This window comes from Crinia signifera, chromosome 8 (genome assembly GCF_055691185.1).
Source record: "Crinia signifera chromosome 8, ASM5569118v1, whole genome shotgun sequence".
Classification (NCBI taxonomy): domain Eukaryota; kingdom Metazoa; phylum Chordata; class Amphibia; order Anura; family Myobatrachidae; genus Crinia; species Crinia signifera.
The window spans coordinates 62,091,343-62,113,656 of record NC_139224.1 but is presented as its reverse complement, the minus strand read 5'-3'; the positions used below and the strand labels follow the sequence as shown (position 1 = coordinate 62,113,656).

The 22,314-nt window shown below is 44.9% G+C and overlaps 1 protein-coding gene across 1 annotated transcript in view; it reads right to left on the bottom strand.

The window, feature by feature from the left end:
- The window catches only part of LOC146026153 (cytochrome P450 2D17-like), an 85,568-nt gene that overhangs the window by 39,011 nt on the left and 24,243 nt on the right, over positions 1-22,314 (bottom strand). The window contains exons 3-5 of the mRNA XM_083156566.1: positions 19,721-19,873; positions 9,886-10,046; positions 8,634-8,807 (exon numbers count right to left, since the gene is read on the bottom strand). Of these exons, the coding sequence (XP_083012692.1) occupies positions 8,634-8,807; positions 9,886-10,046; positions 19,721-19,873 (488 nt within the window). The remainder of the gene's footprint in view (positions 1-8,633; positions 8,808-9,885; positions 10,047-19,720; positions 19,874-22,314) is intronic.

Here is a 22,314-nt window from a genome sequence, read left to right as displayed (position 1 = left end):
CACTATCATCGCAAACCCGAAGCGTGGCGAGCGCAGCAAGGCCGCGAGGGGTGGCGGTACGCGTCCTCCGACCTCTTCATACCCCCACTATCCACGTCGGCGTGGAGTTGAGAATAGAAAGTGTGGCGAGCGCAGCGAGCCACCATGCCCGAAGCGTGGCGAGCGGACGCGGATACCTTCACAGGTATCCGTGTCCCCTCGCGGGATTCACAGCTATCCGTGTGCGCTCACCACGCTTCGGCTCGGTGGCTCGCTGCGCTCGCCACACTTTCTATTCTCAACTCCACGCCAACGTGGATAGTGGGGGTATGAAAAGCTTGTAGGGCGCGTACCGCCACCCCTCGCGGGCTCGCTGCGCTCACCACGCTTCGGGTTGGCGTTCATAGTGGGGGTGGTACAGCAACAAATGCCCTTTGGGGTGCATTTAACATGATTTTAACACATGTCAATGATTTCTGTGAAAAATGGCATCGCATCGAATGCGATGGCATGCGATGCGATTTTTTCCTATACGATGCCCATCGTGGGAGCCGTGATACTACACAAGTACCAAATCATATATTGCCAAAATAGTACATACAAATGGAGTCCCCCCCCTCAGCTCCAGCGCTCGCCAGAATGTCCCCTCTGATGACTGCTGGCTGAGAGGGACTGCATCAGACTGGGACGCATGAGCATCTCACACACACGCGCGGCCCAGTCACACGGAGGGAGGATCGGTGGTGGAAACCCTGCCCGCCATTTACCAATATAAGATCTCGACAGAAATCTCTCTCAAAATTCTTTACATCATGTTGCTATTTGAATGAGTGCTGGAACTCGAATGGTTACAAAGTTTCACATGTTCTCTGCATGTTGATATAACCCTGTGACTATTGTACACTGAATAACATTCTGCTGGATTAGGGCATAGTGAGCAGTATCAGCCACGGGGAGATTTGAGATAGAGGCGGGCTATTGTACATATGTATATAAAATTGATGTTTATACTTTGTTTGTTTGCTTATGAAATTTCTTTTGACCGATGATTAGACCCTTATCACTATTACAATTAAGTGACACACCCCCAACATCAATGGTGTACAATGATGGTCATCATTTATTTGGCATATTGTCAATAACTACTGGCAAACAAACGGGGTATATTAATTATACCAGTATCTGATTAAATCTATTTTATAAAATTGCAGGAATCCTAAAAAAAACTAAAAAAATAAAAAATTATTTACACAGCAATACTGTTATTTATGTAATTTTTCAAATTTTTTGAAAATAATAAAATTTGTGCACCAGCGGAAAAAATCATAAAAATATAAATAAAGAATAAATGAATAAATCTTAACAGAATAACTTTAGATAGGGGACCTAGAGTGCACCCCACCCGAGTTTCATTTTCTTCCTTTTTCCTTGATATAATGTTTAGTGTCCATGACAGCCATGGGTTGCCTGCTCCTTCTTTGGATTAATCCTCCTCTAACTTTTCTACTTCTGGTGTACAGTAACAGCAGGATCCATTATAGGAGACAGGCAGCATCATGTCAGCAAGGACAGAGGAGGGAGATTCGTGTAAATACTGTAGAAGCTCTATAATGCTGTGAAACACTGTGCGATTTGCACTATCATAGTGCAAATGGCATCGTGTTATGCAGCACCCGATCCCTATTCAATCCTGATGCGAGGGTCCCTGCTGCACCATCCCTCCCTTCCTGCCAGCTAATGCTGGTACCCCGCCGCCCGCTGATATCAAAATGATATCGGCGGCCTCCTGATCGGCCTGTGTGTACACACCTTAAGAAACGAAGGAGCTGAATCTGGTTGGTTTGCAAAAGCAAACTCCTTCTTTAATGGACAAAACCATGTGCACTGAAGGTGGGGTAGATGTAACATGTGCAGATAGTTACATTTGGGTGAGGTATATTCAAACTGAAATCTAAATTGCAGTGTAAGAATAAAGCAACCAGTATTTACCCTGCACAGACATAAAAGAACTCACCCAAATGTTACTCTCTGCGCATGTTATATCAACCCCACCTACAGTGCAAAAGGTTTTGTCCATTAAAGAAGGCGTGGTACTCTTTACCTAGCACGGCGCCCATCGCGGGCATCGCGAGTACATTTATGTGTGCCCGCGACGCGACCGACGCGATGCTCACGATTTCCCATTGAAACCCATGTTAAACATGGAAATCGCGTCGGTCGCGTCGCGGCCGGCCATAAATGTGCACACGATGGCCGCGACGCGATGCCCACGATTTGCCGTAGGAATTAATGTTAAAAGACCCGATGGACACGATTTTAATGTTAAATGGCTCAATGGACCCGATTTTAGCATAGGAAACAATGTTAAATGGGCCTTAGAGCCCAAATACTTACCCTGAACTCAGAAATGGCCCCCCCAATTTTTTACGCCACCCCACGATCAACGTGAACCCGAAGCGTGGCGAGCGCAGCGAGCCCGCGAGGGGCGGCGGTACGCGTCCTCCGACCTTTTCATACCCCCACTATCCACGTCGGCGTGGAGTTGAGAATAGAATAGTGTGGCGAGCGTAGCGAGCCACCGAGCCCGAAGCGTGGCGAGCGCAGCGAGCCCCGCGAGGGGATGCGGATACCTTCACAGCTAGACGCGTCCCCTCGCGGGCTTCACAGGTGTCCGTGGCGACGCGGACACCTGTGAAGCCCGCGAGGGGACGCGTTTACCTGTGAAGGTATCCGCGTCCCCTCGCGGGGCTCGCTGCGCTCGCCACGCTTCGGGCTCGGTGGCTCGCTGCGCTCGCCACACTATTCTATTCTCAACTCCACGCCGACGTGGATAGTGGGGGTATGAAAAGGTCGGAGGACGCGTACCGCCGCCCCTCGCGGGCTCGCTGCGCTCGCCACGCTTCGGGTTCACGTTAATCGTGGGGTGGCGTACAAAATTGGGGGGGCCATTTCAGAGTTCAGGGTAATTATTTGGCCTCTAAGGCCCATGTAACATTGTTTCCTATGCTATAATCGGGTCCATTGAGCCATTTAACATTAAAATCGTGTCCATCGGGTCTTTTAACATTAATTCCTATGGCAAATCGTGGGCATCGCGTCGGGGCCATCGTGTGCACATTTATAGCCGGCCGCGACGCGACCGACACGATGTCCATGTTTAACATGGGTTTCAATGGGAAATCGTGAGCATCGCGTCGCGTGCGGGCATGTTTAGCCCGCATACGACGCGACCGACACGATTTTTTACCTCACGATGCCCACGATCAAGATCGTGGGCGCCGTGCTAGGTAAAGAGTACCGAAGGCGTTTACTACTACAAACCAACCAGAATCCCCCCCCCCCCCCCCATGGGAATAAATAAAAAAGGTATTGCCAACTTCTCATTTGTCTCTACCTAAATAATGGGTCATTTTCTATAGCATAACATCATATAAATTCAGATATACCTCCCTTGTATTCGTGTGCCCAAGCAATTACAGGTGAAACTGGAAAAATTAGAACATAGGGCAAAAGTTCATTTATTTCTGTACTTCAGCTTAAAAGGTGAAACTAATATATTATATAGACTCAATACATACAAAGAGAGATATTTTTATGATTATGGCTTACAGGACCCTTTTGCATGAATTACTGCCTTAATGTGGCATGGTTGCTATCAGACTGTGGCACTGCTGAGGTGTTATAGAAGACCAGGAAGCTTCAATCGCCACCTTCAGCTCTTCTGCATTGTTCGGTCTCATGTCTCTTATCTTTCTCTTGGCAGTGCCCAATAGATTCTCTATGGGGTTCAGGTCAGGTGAGTTTACTGGCCATTCCAGCACAGTAAACCCATGGTCAGTGAACCAGGTTTTCGCAGTGTGGGCAGGAGCCAAGTCCTGCTGGAAATTGAAGTTGGCATCTAAATAAAGCTTGTCTGCTAAAGGAAGGATGAAGTTCTCTAAAATATCCTGGTAGACAGCTGCAATGACTCTGGACTTAATAAAGCACAATGGACCAACACCAGCAAAGGACATAGTTCCCCAAATAAATAGACTGTAGAAACTTAACATTGGACTTCAAGCATCTTGGATTGTGTGCCTCTCCATTCTTCCTTCAGACTCTGATACCTTTCTCACTTTGCATGTAATGAGTCTATATTATATATTAGTTTCCCCTTTAAAGTTACTTTTAACCCTTTCAGGTCCAACGTCTAGTCAGGCTCAATAGCCCTAGCGCTAGCAGCAGATTCAGTGGCGAGCCACTTTAAAATAAGAACATTCACATCATTCAACATTCAATGTAGAGCATTTTTGAAGAAAAAAATAAATAAAAATGAATTTAAACATTTAAACCAGACTGTTTGAATTGTAAAAAAAAAATGGACTGCAAAGGGATCATTACTGAAATAAATATCAGATTCCTGATAATATATTCTCCTCTACTCCACCATGGCAGCCAATCACTGGGTTCCTCCCCACTGGGCAGTACTTTGGAAAGGAAAAAAAGACACCATCCTCTACATAAGGGCACTGCCTCCCTTCCTTATTGTCTTCATTTCTCTCAGCTTCAATATAAGAAAAAACACCATTATAGCATAGTCAATATACATTTGGGTAGGGAATATATGCTGCCATGGTGGAGTAGAGGAAAACATAGAGGAAAACATATTCAGGTAAGAATCTGATATTTCCTCTACCTCCCCATGGCAGCCAATCACTGGGTACTACCCCAGCAGTGCAACGTATAGTGAGGGTAATAATACAAACCATAAAACAAACAAAAAATATTCACGATCCTCTTCGCATACCGCTTTGTTAAATTGCTACGCTAAGCACCTTCCTCCCAAACTTTGCATCTGCTGAGGTCCAGACGCCCACTCTGTAATGCTTGGAAAAGGTATGCGCAGATGCTCAGCCAGCCATGGTGCCTCCATGGCTCTTGTCGAATGAGCTTTCAATCCCTTTGGGGGTTCTCGTCCTTTTAGCTCATAAGCTTTCTGAATACAACTTTTAATCCACCTTGCAATAGTATCCTTGGAGGCTCTCTGTCCTGCTTTCTTACCTTCAGTAAACACAAACAAACTCTTTGTTTTACGTAGGTCTCGAGACCTCTGCACATATATTTTTAGTGCTCTCACAAATATGGCAGCACGATCTCCCGATACCACCTTTAGCAAAAAAAGTGGATTGGTGCATAGCACCACTTTGTCTTCAAAGAAGTTTAGATAGGGTTCTTCAACCCACAGCGCCTGTAACTCAGAGACTCTTCTTGCCGAAGTAATTGCAACAAGAAACGCCAACTTCCATGTAAGCATCTTTACTGATATGTCTTGCAAAGGTTCAAACGGTGCTTACATTAGTACCCCTTGTACCAAATTGAGGTCCCATGGCGTCAAAGGCTGGCAAAATCTTGGTCTTATTTTGCCCGCTGCTTGGACAAAGGGCTTTATGTTTCTATCATTTGCTACATCCATGTCCATGACAGCCCCTAGCTCCGAAATCTGCACCTTTAGTGAACTAAGAGCCAGTCCCTTATTTAGCCCCGACTGGAGAAAAGCCAATATTGAAGGAATACTTTCTGGCTGACTTCTTTTTTCTCTACACCAGAACCTAAATTTTTTCCATATCTTGTAGTAAGTATTGGAAGTCGACTGTTTCCTGGCTTTCAACAGCTAGCTTATGACTGCGTCAGAGAAACCTTTATGCTTTAAGGATTTGGACTCAACAACCATGCCGTCAAATTCCACGATGGCGGCTGTGGCTGGTTTATTTGCCCTTGTGACAGAAGATTCTGCATTTATGGGAGTCTCATTGGTCCATCCACTGCCATTTTCGCGAACCAGGCCTTCCTTAGCCAAAAAGGGAGCACTTCTATTACTAATGCTTTTTCTCTCTGTATTTTCCTCAGTATCCTCGGAATCACTGGAAAAAAAGGAAAGATATACGCCAACTCCATGTCCCACCTGGCAATCATCGCGTCTATCTGTGCTGCTTGTGGGTCGCGAAATCTGGAAAAAAACACTGGCACTTTCTGAAGTGGCCATGAGATCTACTTGGGGCAACCCCCATCTTCTTACTAGTAATTGGAACACTTCCTTGTTGAGACACCATGCTCCTGGCATGCACATCCTTCTGCTCAGGCTGTCCGCCAGTCTGTTTTCTTTCCCTGCCAGGTGCACTGCTATAATACTGGGAACTACTTGTTCCGCCCACCTAAATAACTCTGCTGCTTCCCTCATCAATGGCGGACTTCTGGTACCTCCTTGGCGGTTGATATATGACACCACTGATTGGTTGTCTGACCGGATTACTACTTTGTTGTTTACCAGTTTGTCTTGAAAATATTGGCATGCCAGCACTACTGCTCTCATCTGTTAGTGTTAGTTAGTGAGCCACAGACCACCCACCAGCCTGTACTGCTGTTGTCCGTCGTCACTAATATCTGCTTGATTGGGGCAAACAATTTGCCTCTGCTTAATCTGGATTCGTTCTGCCACCACCTCAGATCCATTTTTGCTAAGTTTGTCAAGACTATTCGCTGGATAGATTCTTTCCATCCCCATCCCACTGGGACAGAAAACAATTTTGCATCTTCCTTGTATGCTTCTCAGGGAGCTGTTTGTCACATACTGTAATGTACATTTGACTGTATGCAAGCTTTGCTGGTTTCAGACCTATATGAAAAAACACAGCAAAACTGGTCTAAGGCCTTCTTGTTTGTTTTTTTTCCAGCTAATAAAATATTGAAAGAACTCCAAGGCTTACCCCGACTTCTTTGTACTTTGCCACTTTTCCTCCTCCATGATATCGGCGAGCGCCCAAATACACTTCAATAGCTGGGACTTAGGGGGTTATTCTAGTTCACTCTTTCTGACAAAATCCTTCTTAGATGGACAAAACCATGTGCACTGCAGGTAGGGCAGATGTTACTTGTGCAGAAATAATTAGATTTGGGTGGGGTTTTACTTCAAAGTGAGATCTATATTGCAGTGTAAAAACCAAACAGTCAGTATTTTTCTGCACAGAAACAAAATAACTCACCAAATCGAATTTTCTCTGTACATTTTACATATGCCCCCCTGCAGTGCACATGGTTTTGTCCATCTTAGAAGGATTTTGTCAGAAAGAGTGAACCAAAATAACCCCCTTAGTCCTGGGTTGTGGAATTAGAGCTGCACTGTTCTCAGACTACAGTCTTCACAGTATCTGTTCTTCTTCTCTTCAGAAAAAAGATACTCCCTTTAGATATACACTCAGGAACTGGCAAAAAAAAATTCCCATAACATCATAATAACATATCCTTTGATTCTGGTGAGCTGCACACTCCAGTGCCCGCTTGCAGGCTCAGGCTCCCTCTGCCGCCTGCACACACACGACGGCACTGTTCTGCCCACAGCCACCGCGTCTCTCCACACTTCCACCCTTATCCTCAGGCGGAAATCATCACACTTCATCTCCGACTTGCGGCACCCGCTGATGACGTCTGTCCCCTTTCCCTCTGGATGACAGGGGACCAGGCTGTCGCGTGCCGCATCATGCCGCCCGAGGACGCAGCTGCTCTAGCCATCCTGACAGCATGCAGCACCCGGGTATTAACCCGCGGAAGGTCAGCTCGCATCTTCCCATCCCCGCCGGAGCACCAGCGTGACAGCGGGGGAATTGCAGGTACACTAACCTATTTTTTTTCACGAGGTGCGCCTCCTACTGCCCACTTGGAATGGAAAAAAAGACACTGAGGAAGGGAGGCGGTGCCCTTATATAGAGGATGGTGTCTTTTTTTCCTTTCCAAAGTACTGCCCAGTAGGGAGGAACCCAGTGATTGGCTGCCATGAGGAGGTAGAGGTAATGAACTTTTGCACAAAATTATAGGTTGATTAGCCCTTATCCAAAATGCTCGGGATCAGAAGAATTTTAGATAATGGATAATTCTGTATTTCAGAATATTTTTATATTTCAATGATGTATCTTGAGGTATGTTGCATTTATGTTGTATAAACACATAAAACACATGAAATACACAGAAATATATTTTATTTGTGCATGAAAGTTAGTGTACTATCTCAGACTGAATGCCAAGCAATCATTTTCTTGCAGATATTTTTTCCCACTTCTGGAACGTATGTATGTATGTATGTGTATATATATATATATATATATATATATATATATATATATATATGTATATATATATATTTCTAACTCTTTTCTATCTCCTCTCAAAAGAGAAGGTGAGAACAATTTGAATATTAACTCATATTTCCAATCTAACCACATTTTGTTCATAGATTATAGGCATCAGCTATTTGGAAATAATACAAATCTCAATACTAAACCTCATTTTTAACATTCAACTAACAACTAAAAGGAAGAGGTAAAAAAAATCCCTTATACCTGTACCGTATTCCCCCTTCCACCCACGCCCCCTCACAGGAACCTCGACCCCATGTGATGTGTCATGGCACAACAACATTACTAGTAGAAATGGAAGACCAAAAAAACACTTAGGCAGCAATTTGACACAAAAAATGCAACAGGTCTACAAAGAAACTCCAAGTTACCCCAGAAGGTTATGCTTGATGGCACTTCCTTTTTGAACGCGCATGTGCAAATAATGATACACAGTGGGAACAAATGATGCAACTGTTGCTCTGTTCTACATACTGTACACACACTTACTTTTTCCATCTCCAGTATAAAGGCATCGATAAAATCACGAATGTAATTAGGATTCCAACTTTTCTTATGTTCCGAAACCATTTCCTTTAGGAATGCAATAATCTCGTAGTCTGGTTGAAGAACATAATCAACAAGCCATGAAATTTTCATTAGCCAAGGAATTTCATTTATAATCTAAAAAAAAAAAAACAGAGTTTACAGAGTGAAACACATTAATATAAAGCCATTAAAAACACCCAAGCCTTGTTTTTATTTGGTGTGCTTTGTTAGACTATACAAACTTTGCTTTGTACCTTATCTAACTGTTTAAGTAAGGGATCCCAGAGCAACCATGACCCACTCATTTCAAAACTTCCCTGTAGGCTCAGATCATAGACTAGTGATGGCTATATCTACAGCCAACCATTCTACCAGTGGCGTAACTATACATTTTGCTCCCCCCTGCCAAAAAGTGTGTAAATATAAATTTTGCTCCCCCCTGCCAAAAAGTGTGTGTGGCGCCCCCCTCCAGGCTCCTCTCCAGCATGTTTCACCAGCGTTTGACATGATGACATCACACGCATACCAGAGAACCTGAAGCAGGAGAAAGGAAGAGAGACCAGCATAATCTGCTGCTTCCCTTGGCTCTGACGCACCCCTAGCATGCCCATCCGCCCGCCCATCCTGTACACAGTAGCCAATAGCTGGCTCTGTATACAATCAATTGAATCTGTGGGGGAATTTGTCATCCCTGCCATGGCTGCCCCCGTGCTGCGGCTGACTCGTGTCCAGTGCTCAATCAGTGGGCAGCGGCAGGAAGCAGCATGTCAGTGCGTCGAGCAGGTGCCAGCGCACACACAGACCCTGCTGCTGCTTGCTCCCCCAAGTGGCTGCTGGGGCTGCCTTACAGTAGTTATGCCACTGCATTCTACCTACCATAACATTCCCTCCCTCACATTATTTGCCTGTCTATTCTACTTTCTTTTCGCCTTCCATGTTTGCTGTTATTTGACCAGTTGCACACTGGTGGAGACAGGAGAAGGGGTCTTGATAAAGGCCTTACATAAGGCCGAAACGTTGACCATCCACCCACTGTTATGTGAACTTTTGCTGTGGTATGTATATTCAATCCACAAAGTATGAAAAGAGAAGTCCGGTGAGTGCGTCTTTTTACAAGTATATATATATATATATATATATATATATATATATATATATATATTTGTGAATTCTAATAAACATTGTTTATGCAGAAAAAACAAAAAAAAAATACCTGAGCCAAGAGTCCAGATTCAGATTTCAAGGCTGTCTGAAAAAGTTGGAGGAGTCTTAGGAATTTGGCATCATCATAAGAAAATCGATCTCCAAATGCTATGGAACAGATCACATTGCTAACTGCTTTGGTAATGTGGAAACAGGGGTCAAATGCAGAACCTGTGGAGAAGAACACATACAGATACAGTTATCATTGATGAAGGATTGGGTTCCTATAGCTCATTTGAAGCTTTGGAAGGAGAGTCGGAAAGGGTATGGGTCATTAGATCAATGGGTCTTCATGGGAGAAGTGGGGGAGGTCTGAGTGGGACCTTCTATGTAAACGATGTAAATGATGAGATCATAACAAATTGATTAATAAGGGGATGCAACAGTTTGTATGGGATGCATGAAAGAGATAGAATATTTTGGAAATCAGCATCATCCTTACAGCAGCCAGCCGACCGAGGCATATCTCATAATTACATCAGGGTAACAAATTGCTTTAAAATGATAATCATTACAATACGGTGGTATGAAGTTCCATAGGAAACCTAACACTCAATTTTCCTATCTCGCTTTTTGAGTCTCATCTCAGGGCCATCCTAATAGCATTATGGCCCTGGGAATTTTCCCATTGGTTTTATGTTTTCTTTGTTACAGTTATTGTTAAAACATTTGTCAATGTTAGTCAATGTTTTATAACATATGTACTGCAATTTCTGTTTTTTCAATAAAAATGTATTGTGTAAAAAAAAAACAATGGTCCTGTGTGACGGCGGACGCTGGGTCAGGGTCAGATGAGATTTAGCCATCTGAAACATAAAGACTCAGCATTCACTGGCAAGTTCCATCTCACAGGCTAGAAGTAGCTGAGGTGCACCAATGCTTGCTGCAGCACAGGCTGAGTGGTACCAGATGGGAGAGATCCTGTCCCCTAAAGCAGGTGTTAGCAAGGCTCCTGGGACAGATCTGGTTACATCTGCTGTAGCAGAGGGTGCTTCGCATAGCTGCATTGGAAGATCAGCAGTCACATTTAGATCCAGCTGTGAACTACAAAACTGCTGCCGTACATGCAAGTGCCCCTTTCACGGCTTAGAGCTCAGAGGCAGGCAACTCCATTGCCTCTGGGATTTGCACCCTTGGAGAAGGTGATTAGTATGAAGAAGTTTCTGCTCCTGAAGATGTGGGCACTTCCACATTAAAACATGTTGAGCCAGTGATTCCAGCCTTGTTCAAACACCCAGGACCTTGGACTACATATAACCGGACCAGAGATTATATACACCATCAGTATTGACACCATCAGTATGGTTCCGTGTCTCTGAATGTCTTTCTGCCATTTCATCTTGGATGTCATCTTGCCACCTCAAACTCAACATTTACAAAACAGATTTAATTATATTCCCGCCAGCCAAGAGTAGTTACCAACCCAATATCTCTATCGCTGTTGAGAGCACAACATTCAATCCTACTCAGGGGCGGGCTGGGCCGGGGGGCAGGGTGCCATGTGCCCCCCGGGCCGCTTAGCCAGTCACTGGCTGCGGGCCGCGCTGCTCACCATCCAGCCCTCCTGCGCTGGCCGCGGCTTCCAGAACACAGCCGCGGCTACAGGAAAATGGCCGCCGGCCCCCTGCACTGAGGACATGTCCTCAGTGCAGGAGGCCGCCGGCCATCTTCCTGTAGCCGCGGCCGTGTTCTTTAATAGTAGGCTGAGCTGCACGCAGCCACGCAGGAGAGTAAGAGGCCGGAGAACTGGACGCTGTGGTGGCTGGCTGTGTCCATGGAGGCACAGCCCCCCGCCGGCTGTCGCCGATACCACTGGCCCCCCCCGCCGGCAGCCGCAGATACCACAGCCCCCCGCCGGCAGCCGCAGATACCACCGCCCCCCCGCCGGCAGCCGCAGATACCACCGCCCCCCCCGCCGGCAGCCTCAGATACTACTTCCCCCCCGCCCCCGCCGGCAGCCGCAGATACCCCCTGCCCCGCCTCCACCCGCAGGTGATATCCCCGGAACCCCCCTCAGAGACAGGGGCAGGAACCTTGAGTCAAGCAGACTCAAGCCAAACTTATAGACAGCGCAACTGCATGTTGAATTTGCCGCTGTCCATGAACTAATCACAGCTCGCGGATTGGCAGTCGCTCCTGATTGGCTGTGAGCTGTGATTTGCTTCAGGGGAGCGGCAAATTCAAAATGCCGCAGCGCTGTCTCTACAAGTTTGGCTTCCAGCCCAGTCCCCGATCTGCTTGGCTCTGAGTCCTAGGAGCAACAGTAGCAGCAATCTCCTGCATCTCAGGAGCATTGTATATGGAGCCACAGCTTACTGCCCAGCAGTAAGGCGATAGTCCAGAGGCCTATCGCAATCCCGTACCTGTGAAGCAGAGGAGCCGCAGTGCCCGAGGATCAGCGTGGGACAAGAAGGAAGAAGGAGGGTAAGTTTGTAATTGCTTTATGCTTTATGAGGCAGAAAGGGGCCATAGGGTGTGTCAGATAATGTGTAATGGGCATTGCGGTGAGTCACATAATGTGTAATGGTCATTGCGGTGTGTCCCTTTATGTGTAATGGCATTGCGGTGTGTCACATAATGTGTATTGGGCATTGCAGTGTGTCACATAATGTGTAATGGGCATTGCGGTGTGTCACATAATGTGTATTGGGCATTGCAGTGTGTCACATAATGTGTAATGGGCATTGCGTTGTGTCACATAATGTGTAATGGGCTTTGCTGTGTGTCACATAATGTGTATTGGGCATTGCGGTGTGTCACATAATGTGTATTGGGCTTTGCGGTGTGTCACATAATGTGTATTGGGCTTTGCGGTGTGTCACATAATGTGTAATGGGCATTGCGGTGTGTCTCATAATGTGTAACGGGCTTTGCTGTGTGTCACATAATGTGTATTGGGCATTGCGGTGTGTCACATAATGTGTATTGGGCTTTGCGGTGTGTCACATAATGTGTATAGGGCATTGCGGTGTGTCACATAATGTGTAATGGGCATTGCGGTGTGTCTCATAATGTGTAACGGGCTTTGCGGTGTGTCACATAATGTGTATTGGGCATTGCGGTGTGTCACATAATGTGTAATGGGCATTGCGGTGTTTCACATAATGTGTGAGGGGCATTGCGGTGTGTCACATAATGTGTGAGGGGCTTTGCGGTGTGTCACATAATGTGTATTGGGCATTGCGGTGTGTCACATAATGTGTATTGGGCATTGCGGTGTGTCACATAATGTGTATTGGGCATTGCGGTGTGTCACATAATGTGTAATGGGCATTGCGGTGTTTCACATAATGTGTGAGGGGCATTGCGGTGTGTCACATAATGTGTGAGGGGCTTTGCGGTGTGTCACATAATGTGTAATGGGCATTGCGGTGTGTCACATAATGTGTAATGGGCATTGCGGTGTGTCACATAATGTGTAATGGGCATTGCGGTGTGTCACATAATGTGTAATGGGCATTGCGGTGTGTCACATAATGTGTAATGGGCATTGCGGTGTGTCACATAATGTGTATTGGGCAGGGGCGTAACTACCATAGGTGCAGGGGGTGCAGCTGCTATGGGGCCCAGAGCTGAAGGGGGCCCATCTTTGCTGTCAAACTAATATGTTTTGCATACATTTATCACCATCAGTTGTTAAACAGGGGGCCCTTACAAACTTTTGCTATGGGGCCTACGAATATCTAGTTACGCCTCTGGTATTGGGCATTGCGGTGTGTCACATAATGTGTAATGGGCATTGCGGTGTCACATAATGTGTAATGGGCATTGCGGTGTGTCACATAATGTGTAATGGGCATTGCGATGTGTCACATAATGTATGAGGGGCATTTCCCTTTGAAGCCAGGCCACACACCTTTATTTTTTTTTAGAATGTGTGCGTTCTTTATTTTTTAAATATCTTTTGGAGGGGCACATTTTTACTGTTCCCAATACTGGTGCGCACTGGTACTGGCACTGTGGGGGCATATCTGGCACTGTAGGGGCATATGTGTCTCTGGCACTGTAGGGGCATATGTGTCTCTGGCACTGTAGGGGCATATGTGTCTCTGGCACTGTGGGGGCATATGTGTATCTGGCACTGTGGGGGCATATCTGGCACTGTGGGGGCATATGTGTCTCTGGCACTGTGGGGGCATATGTGTCTCTGGCACTGTGGGGGCATATGTGTCTCTGGCACTGTGGGGGCATATGTGTCTCTGGCACTGTGGGGGCATATCTGGCACTGTGGGGGCATATGTGTATTTGGCACTGTGGCGAAATATCTGGCACTGTGGGGGCAAATCTGGCACTGTGGACATCACATTGTGCGGTGTAATGGGCATCATGGTATGGGATGTAATGGGCATTACGGTGTGCGGCAGAATGTGTAATTAGCATCACAATGTGCAATCTGCAGGTACACAATACAATCATGGTAAAGGCCACGCCCCCTTATGATAGACCACACCAGTGGTTCCCAAACTTTTTTGAATCACGGCACCCTAGAGCATCAAAATATTTTCAAGGCACCCCTAGGCCAAATGCTTCTTACCGAGAAATTCAGAAAAAAAATATTAAATGAAGTGCATTGTGTTTATATGTCACAGTTATCTGGTGAGGGACAGGATTTGCTTCTGTTTGTCCACATATATTATGATTGGCAGCCACCAGCACTGGTTTTGCCTGGTACATTACCATAAATAATATGAATTGATCTTGGTCCACCAACCCAAGGCACCCCTGCAAGTGTCCTGAGGCACCCCAGGGTGCCTAGGCACACAGTTTGGGAACCACTGCGCCACACGCCTAATTTTTCAGCACGCCTCCGGCGCGCACAAGCATTCAGCCTTCCAGAAGGATAGGGGGGTATGGGCCAGTGCTCTGGACTTGCCCCCTAGGCTAAAAGTTGCCAGCCAGCCCCTGATCCTACTCCACAAGCTCACTGCCTAGGGGTCATCCTTGACTCTGAACTGTCCTTTATTCCTCACATTCAATCTGTCTCTAAATCATGTTACAGGCATCTAAAAAAACATATTCAAAATGCGTCCATATCTTACACAAGACACTGCAAAAACTCTAATCCATGCACTTATTATATCCTGCATTGATTATTGCATTAGCCTCCTTACCAGTCTTCCTAAGAAAAGACTCTCACAACTACAATCCATTTTGATTGCAGCAGCAAGGCTGATCTTATTTATTTATTTATTAACAGTTTCTTATATAGCGCACACACATTCCGCATCGCTTTACAGAGAATATATCATCATTCACATCAGTCCCTGCCCCAGTGGAGCTTACAATCTATATTCCCTACCACATGTATACGTACACGCAGACATTCTAGGGTTAATTTGTTCGGAGCCAATTAACCTACCAGTATATTTTTGGATTGTGGGAGGAAACCGGAGTACCCGGAGGAAACCCACGCAAGTACGGGGAGAATATACAAACTCCACACAGTTAGAGCCATGGTGGGAATCGAACCCATGACCTCAGCTCTGTGAGGCAGTAATGCTAACCATTACACCATCCGTACTGCCCTAGGTTAGACGTATGTATCCCTCCTATTATACCTCCTATTATACCTATAGATTGTTAGCTTGCGAGCAGGGCCCTGCCCTATATCGGTCTGTTACTACCCAGTTTGCTTGATCATTGTTTCCTATTGTAAAGTGTAACGGAATTTGCTGGATATATGAAACTGTAAATAAATAATAAATAATTGACGCCGGGGACGCCGACTGCCAGAGCTCCCGGCTGTTCTGAATCTGTTCTGCCCGGCTGTGCATTGTGGTGGCCCCCCGCACTGCTGACCCCCTCTGTCACAGGGAGTTGCCGCATTCGGTTTCTGGCACCTGGATTTGGCCCAGCCGAGTGGGGGAGAGGTCGTGGCCATCTTGGTTGAAGCAGAATAATACTGCCGGCGCCGTCCTCCTAGCCACCAGTAGAGATCTTCAGCACAGCGCTGTGGTGGGGGAGAGGGTGTGACCATCCTGGCCTGCTGGCACATAATTGACTACCTTCTTTAAATATATATAATAGTATACTACTATTAGCTTTTCTTCAGGCTGTCAATCTCCTTTACATATATGACAGTGTGCTAGCCACTGCTGTCTTCCTCTGTGGCCATTCTTCAGCTGAAGGAATATGGAATCCACTGTTCAACAAATATTACAAGCGATTTCCGCCTCTACCTCTAGACTGCTCCACCGGTTTGATATTATACAAGGTGCTATCCTGTCTTCTACCTGCACTCCTGAGCGGTGTGCTGGAGTTGCTGAGAAAGGTTTATCTAGACCTATTGAACCTGCTGCCCTTATTACTATTATACCGGATCATATTCCGGATGCATACTCCTCTATGGGTCTGCCCAAAACTGGGACTATTTACTGTTCTCCATCTGACGGCTCTGAGGTAGTTGTGCTCCACCTAAAAATCCCTTGTGCGCTACCAATGGAAATTACTAGATCCTGGACTTTGCTTAAATACTCTGAATGTTTTCCCGTTTCTCCTAGTAGGCCTAAAGATGTGGTTACTGTGAAAATGTAGCTTTTTCGTCTGATCGAGAGCTGGCCGGATTAATGATATATGCATATTATAATTTGAGATGCCTTCTCTGACTGTACCTTATGTTATTTTCCTTACTCTGGCTTTCTCTAATGTGATCAATCTCTACATTGTAATTTTGCTGACATATCCTGGTTATACATATTTATTGGCCACTGGGTCATTGCCCCACATGGTCCATTCTTCTGTTATCCACACACGGATGTTGGGTGGGTGGGTGGGGGTAAATTAGGTTTTTAGGTATAGTTTAGCTAATATAGTAATGTTATATCCTATTTATGATGCAGATTCAAATTGGTTTTAGCTATATCCACTAATCTACTCCCTTAGAAACATAGAAACATAGAATTTGACGGCAGATAAGAACCACTTGGCCCATCTAGTCTGCCCCTTTTTTAAACATGTTACCATAATTGATCCTTATTTTTTTGTAAGGATATCAATATGCTTATCCCAAGCATGTTTAAATTGTACTACTGTATTTGCCTCTACCACCTCTGATGGTAGGCTATTCCACTTATCTACTACTCTTTCTGTGAAGTAATTCTTCCTCACATTTCCTCTGAATCTTCCTCCCTCTAGTTTCAGTGCATGTCCTTGTGTTCTGTTGCTCCTCTTCCTGTGAAGAATGTCTCCCACCTGTACCTTGTTAAAACCCTTGATATACTGTATTTGAAAGTTTCTATCATGTCCCCCCTTTCCCTTCTCTGCTCTAAAGTATACATATTAAGATCTTTTAGTCTTTCCTGGTACGTTTTGTGATGTAGGCCATGCACCATTTTAGTTGCCCTTCTTTGTACAGTCTCTAATGTATTTATATCCTTCTGGAGATATGACCTCCAGAACTGAACACAATACTCTAGATGAGGTTGTACCAATGACCTATACAGTGGCATTATTACTTCTTTCTTTCTACTGCTGATACCTCGTCCTATGCAACCAAGCATCTGACTTGCCTTCTTCATTGCTTTGTTACATTGCCTACCTGCTTTTAAGTCCCCTGAAATAGTGACACCTAGATCCCTCTCTTCCTCTGTAGTTTCCATTATAGTGCCATTTATACTATATTTAGTCTTTGGATTTCTGAGACCCAAGTGCATGATTTTGCATTTTTTGGCATTAAACTGTAGTTGCCATTCTCTTGACCATTCCTCTAATCTACCTAGATCCTCAATCATTTATTTTACCCCTCCTGGTGTGTCTACCCTGTTGCATACCTTTGTGTCATCTGCAAAAAGGCACATTTTACCCTCAATTCCATTTGCAATATCACCAATAAAGATATTAAAAAGCACCGGTCCAAGTACAGATCCCTGGGGTACTCCACTTGTAACCTTTCCCTAATTTGACTGTACTCCGTTTACTACAACTCTCTGTTTTCTGTCCTGCAACCCTTCTATAGATATAGCTTTAGGGGGGTAAAAGTTTAAAGGATCCAGGTATATCCTAAGTTGGGGTTAGGTTATACAGGGTGGGGGGTTATGTGGTGGTTTACTTTGAGTAATTTTTGGGGGGTTGAGTTGCTTTGGGGTATGGGTTTTGGTTGTTTTTTTCAATAGACTGCAGTACTTCTTTATCTATGATTCGGTGCAGTGTTATTTTATCTATCTTTACTATTAGTAGCTTATCTACTCTTCAATACACAGATGATCCTTATTCCTATACCTAGTGTTCATTCTAGCACCCGCTATATTTGAAAATCCATGCAGTTCCTCCTCCCTGCCTGGGGTGTCACTGTCTGCTGTGGTGTTTGTAGCACAGGTCTGGTTTGCATATCAGTGCTGATATACAGACCACACTGTGCTAGAAGCACCACAGCAGACAGTGACACCCCAGGCAGGGAAGAGGAACTGCATGGATTTTAAAAGATAGCGGGTGCTAGAATAAACACTATATACATGACCTGCCCAACCTGGATGGCGCCTTCAGGTGGTGGATGGTTTGTTACTCTCCTATTGTAGAGGTATTATATGTATCCATATTTGTATTTTCCTTTCACTTCATGTAGTTGCATATTATGATGGATGGCTTTGCACCGATTGGAGTGTTACGTCTATCTTACACTATGTATGTGCATTGTTTATATCTAGCTGTATCTTCATTATTTTATACCTCAGTGAAGCACAAGTGCTGTTCTATCTCATTTTTTTTTTTGTCTATATTACCACCTCTTGACCAGCTGTTATTTGAACTGCACCCAGGACACTTTACTTTCTATACTTCAATAGCATGGAGAGAATAGAAAGATGAGGAAACATGCAAGGTGTGGGCAATTAGAATGACAGGAGCAAACGTGTGGAAAAGGCAGAAACGGTTTAGCAGCTCCTCACAGCTCAGGGATGGGGAACCTTGGCTCTCAGGCTGTACACTTATCAGCATGCCCCTCTACACTTTTGCTATTTGGCCATGCTAAAACTGTTGCAGGGCATGCTGGGATGTGTAGTTCAACAGCTTGAGAGACAAGGTTCCACATCCCTGTCACAGCTTAATGTGCCTGTTGGAGTTATTTCTCCAGAATTTGCATTCAATACAATGTGTAATAATGTGACTCAAATATCCTAGTGCCGTACCTTAATTATTATTGGGGATATACTAACTCTGCTGATCCTCCATCAAATGGTAATAACATTGCTTATTTTCAACATCACTGATAAAACAGATTAGTGCACCTGTCATTCTCTGGCTGACTAAGGACAGCACACTAAGCTGGGAGGAGCTGCTAAGCCCAGTAGGACTCTTTTCTTTAATCTTGAAATGTTATCAGTGATGTTAACAAGAGGTTAATGTCACAAGAATTTATCATTAAAGACTTGTACTGATCCATGAATGAGAAAAAAGTGACCACAAGCATATCAACACCCCTGAGGAAGTCCCAACGGGACAAAACGCGTCGGGTGGTATTGAAACTCAGGGTACCAAGTCATCTTCAGCAAGGTCCACCCCGCACTTGTTGTATTAATTGTTAACATATTTGAAACTGTTTTATTGTGATATTAGTAAAGAGAAATCTTGTTGTATAACATCAGTTGTTCTTCTTTTGGGTATCCATTGTATCAAAACAGTTGAGTCCAAAATTATCTGAGCGCTCCCCTTACCATTTAAGATCCATTCTTATAAGTGAACCACTAGGCAAGGGATTATTTGGGGTTTGCTGCCACCTAAAGTACACATTGATATATGGATTTAATCTATTAACGCAGTACTGGTAGTATTCTAAACAATAATGAGAAATGTACATATTAACATCTGGGTTGATGTATGTTACCATCCTTATACATCCGTATATAACTGACCTTTCTGGGATTTGAACACCGAACACAGACACTGCGCTTCCTCTGTCACTCTCTCCTCCAGGGATTTCTTTCCCATCCCAAAGTTTCTCAGCGTTGATAGTGCGAATCTTCTTTGCTCTTTCCAGGAACGACCGTATCTGACCAACACCACTCCTGAGAATAATACAGGAGTCATTTTCATTTAGGGCCAGTGTATTGTAGATAAGGGTGATTTCGCTGATTTGTACAGTAGCTGGAGAAATGCCAAGCTTAGATATAATATGTAACTTCTATTATGATTTAAGTATATTCTTATTTTCAAACATAAGGGGATAAGGCCGCGGGGGCGGTGGTGATTTGGCGGGCCAACGGGGCAGGCACTTTGGGACTTGGGCCGCGAGCTTCACAGTTTACTTAGTCAATCAGAATGTGGGTCTAAATGTGCTTTGCAGTCTTTGCCAGAAGCACCAGCAGCACTTGGTGCAGGCACTTGCCTGCAACCAGGTTGTGCGGCTGCGCAGTGTGATATTATAAGTAACGCTGCACCATCCTTAGCCCCTCGACTGTGCCCACCTGCCCGCTTATAGATTGCTTCACAGTAGTTCCCTGCATGGAGTCTGGAAGCCAATCCCGGGATTTAGAGTTTTTCAATCTAGAATTCAGGATTGAAAAAATGGCTTGACCTCCCTAGTCAAAATAGGGATTTAGTGACATTGCAATATATTGTCTGAAAAGTCCCGCGGCGTTCAGCATCTATTACCACCTGACTGATACATTTCCTGCATTCACACATGTGACAATTTTGTTTTAAAATGAATCATTTTGAAGCGTGGTGACATCTTCTGATGATTTAATAACTCTGCTCAGTTTTGTGTCGTCTGCAAAGATGGATACATTGCTGAGTAACCCCATCCCAATATCGTTAATAAAGATGTTACATTAAATGGGCCCTATAAACGAACCCTGTGGCAATCCACTTAGTACTGGTATCATAGTTGATACGGCACTGTTCACAACCACTCTTTGTTCTCTATTACACAGCCAGTTCCCTACCCATCTACAGATATTTGCCCCTAATCCCAGGTCCTCCATTTTATTTATAAACCTCTTGTGTAGTACTGTGTCAAAAGCTTTAGCAAAATCACACCTACAGCGTTTCCATTATCAAGGTTTTTGCTAACCTCCTCATAGAAACCTAGTAAATTAGTTTGGCATGAACGATTTTTCACAAACCCATGCTGGGTAATACTGAGTAAACTATGAAGGTCTAAATATTCCTGGATCCCGTCCCTTAAAAATCCTTTTATATTTTATCCACTATTGATGTTAAGCTCATGGGTCTGTAATTAGCTGGATCCTCCCCTTTTCCTTTTTTTGTGAATATTGGCACTACCTCTGCTATTCTCCAGTCTTTTGGTACCTTGCCTGATGATAGTGAATTATCAAAGATGTAATATAGAGGGGTCGCTAGTTCCTCCCTTAATTCCGTTAGTACCCTAGGATGAATCCCATCTGGCCCTGACGATTTGTTTGTTTTGATTTTGCTGAGCCTCAATATTATTTCCTCGTCGTGAAATTAATATTGAGATTCGGCTTGTTTGTAAATGCCTGGTTTTGCCTTGTAAACGACCTTCCCTTTAAAAAACATCCCAATTTGTCCGGTATCCCGCATGGCACCGGAATTACTCTACATTACATCTGTCCCAAAGTGCCTAAAACTATGCAGTTTTCTCCTCATTCATTATGGGGATTTTAATTTAATCCTAAATTGGAAATTTTCTGTGTCATTATTTCCCACAGTATCCTTATTTCTAAACTGGGTAGACATTAGACTATATGCTTCATGAACAATAAGGTTAACAATTTCTCTTGAATTCCCTGGAGTTCCAAGACAAACTATATATTTTGTGAAAACTGAAAAGCCCCATACACACTAGGTAATCTAATTCTGACATCGGCAAGCACATAACTTGCTGATGCCAGTGGGATAGGGAGCAATGGCGTGGGGGGGGGGGGGGGAGGTTCAGCTGCAGCATTGCTGTTGTTAATGAGGATCTCCATCATCTATACATACAGTGAACACACTACAAGATATATATAGTAAAATATGTCACTCAGAAAGTCCTTTCTGAGCGATATCTTTTATTAAATCCTCTATTGTGTATTGGGCTAAAGATTTCACAAAGAATATCTTCATAGATATCTTCAGTGGTCACATCCAGTAGTATAGCTGTCATTGATGATATACAGTAGCAGGGCCGTAACTAGGGGGGGGCTAGGGGGTCACGCACACCGGGCGCTGGAGGGTGGGGGCGCTAGTGTGAGGTCCCGGCAGCGTGGTCCCGGGGATGGGCAGCGGGGTCCAGGGACTGGTGGGTTAACGCTGGCTCCTGCCGGGGTCCCGGGGACGGGCAGCGGGGGTCCGGGGACTGGTGGGTTCCTACTAGCACTGCCGGGCGGTGGGCGGGAAGCAGGTTTTGAAAAGACTTGCCGGACGCTGATTGGCTGAATTCAGCCAATCAGCGTCCGGCAAGTCTTTTCAAAGCCATCAGCGCTTCCCGCCGTCAGGCAGATAGCGCTAGGAGATGGAGTGAGTGAAGGCTGCAGCTACACCA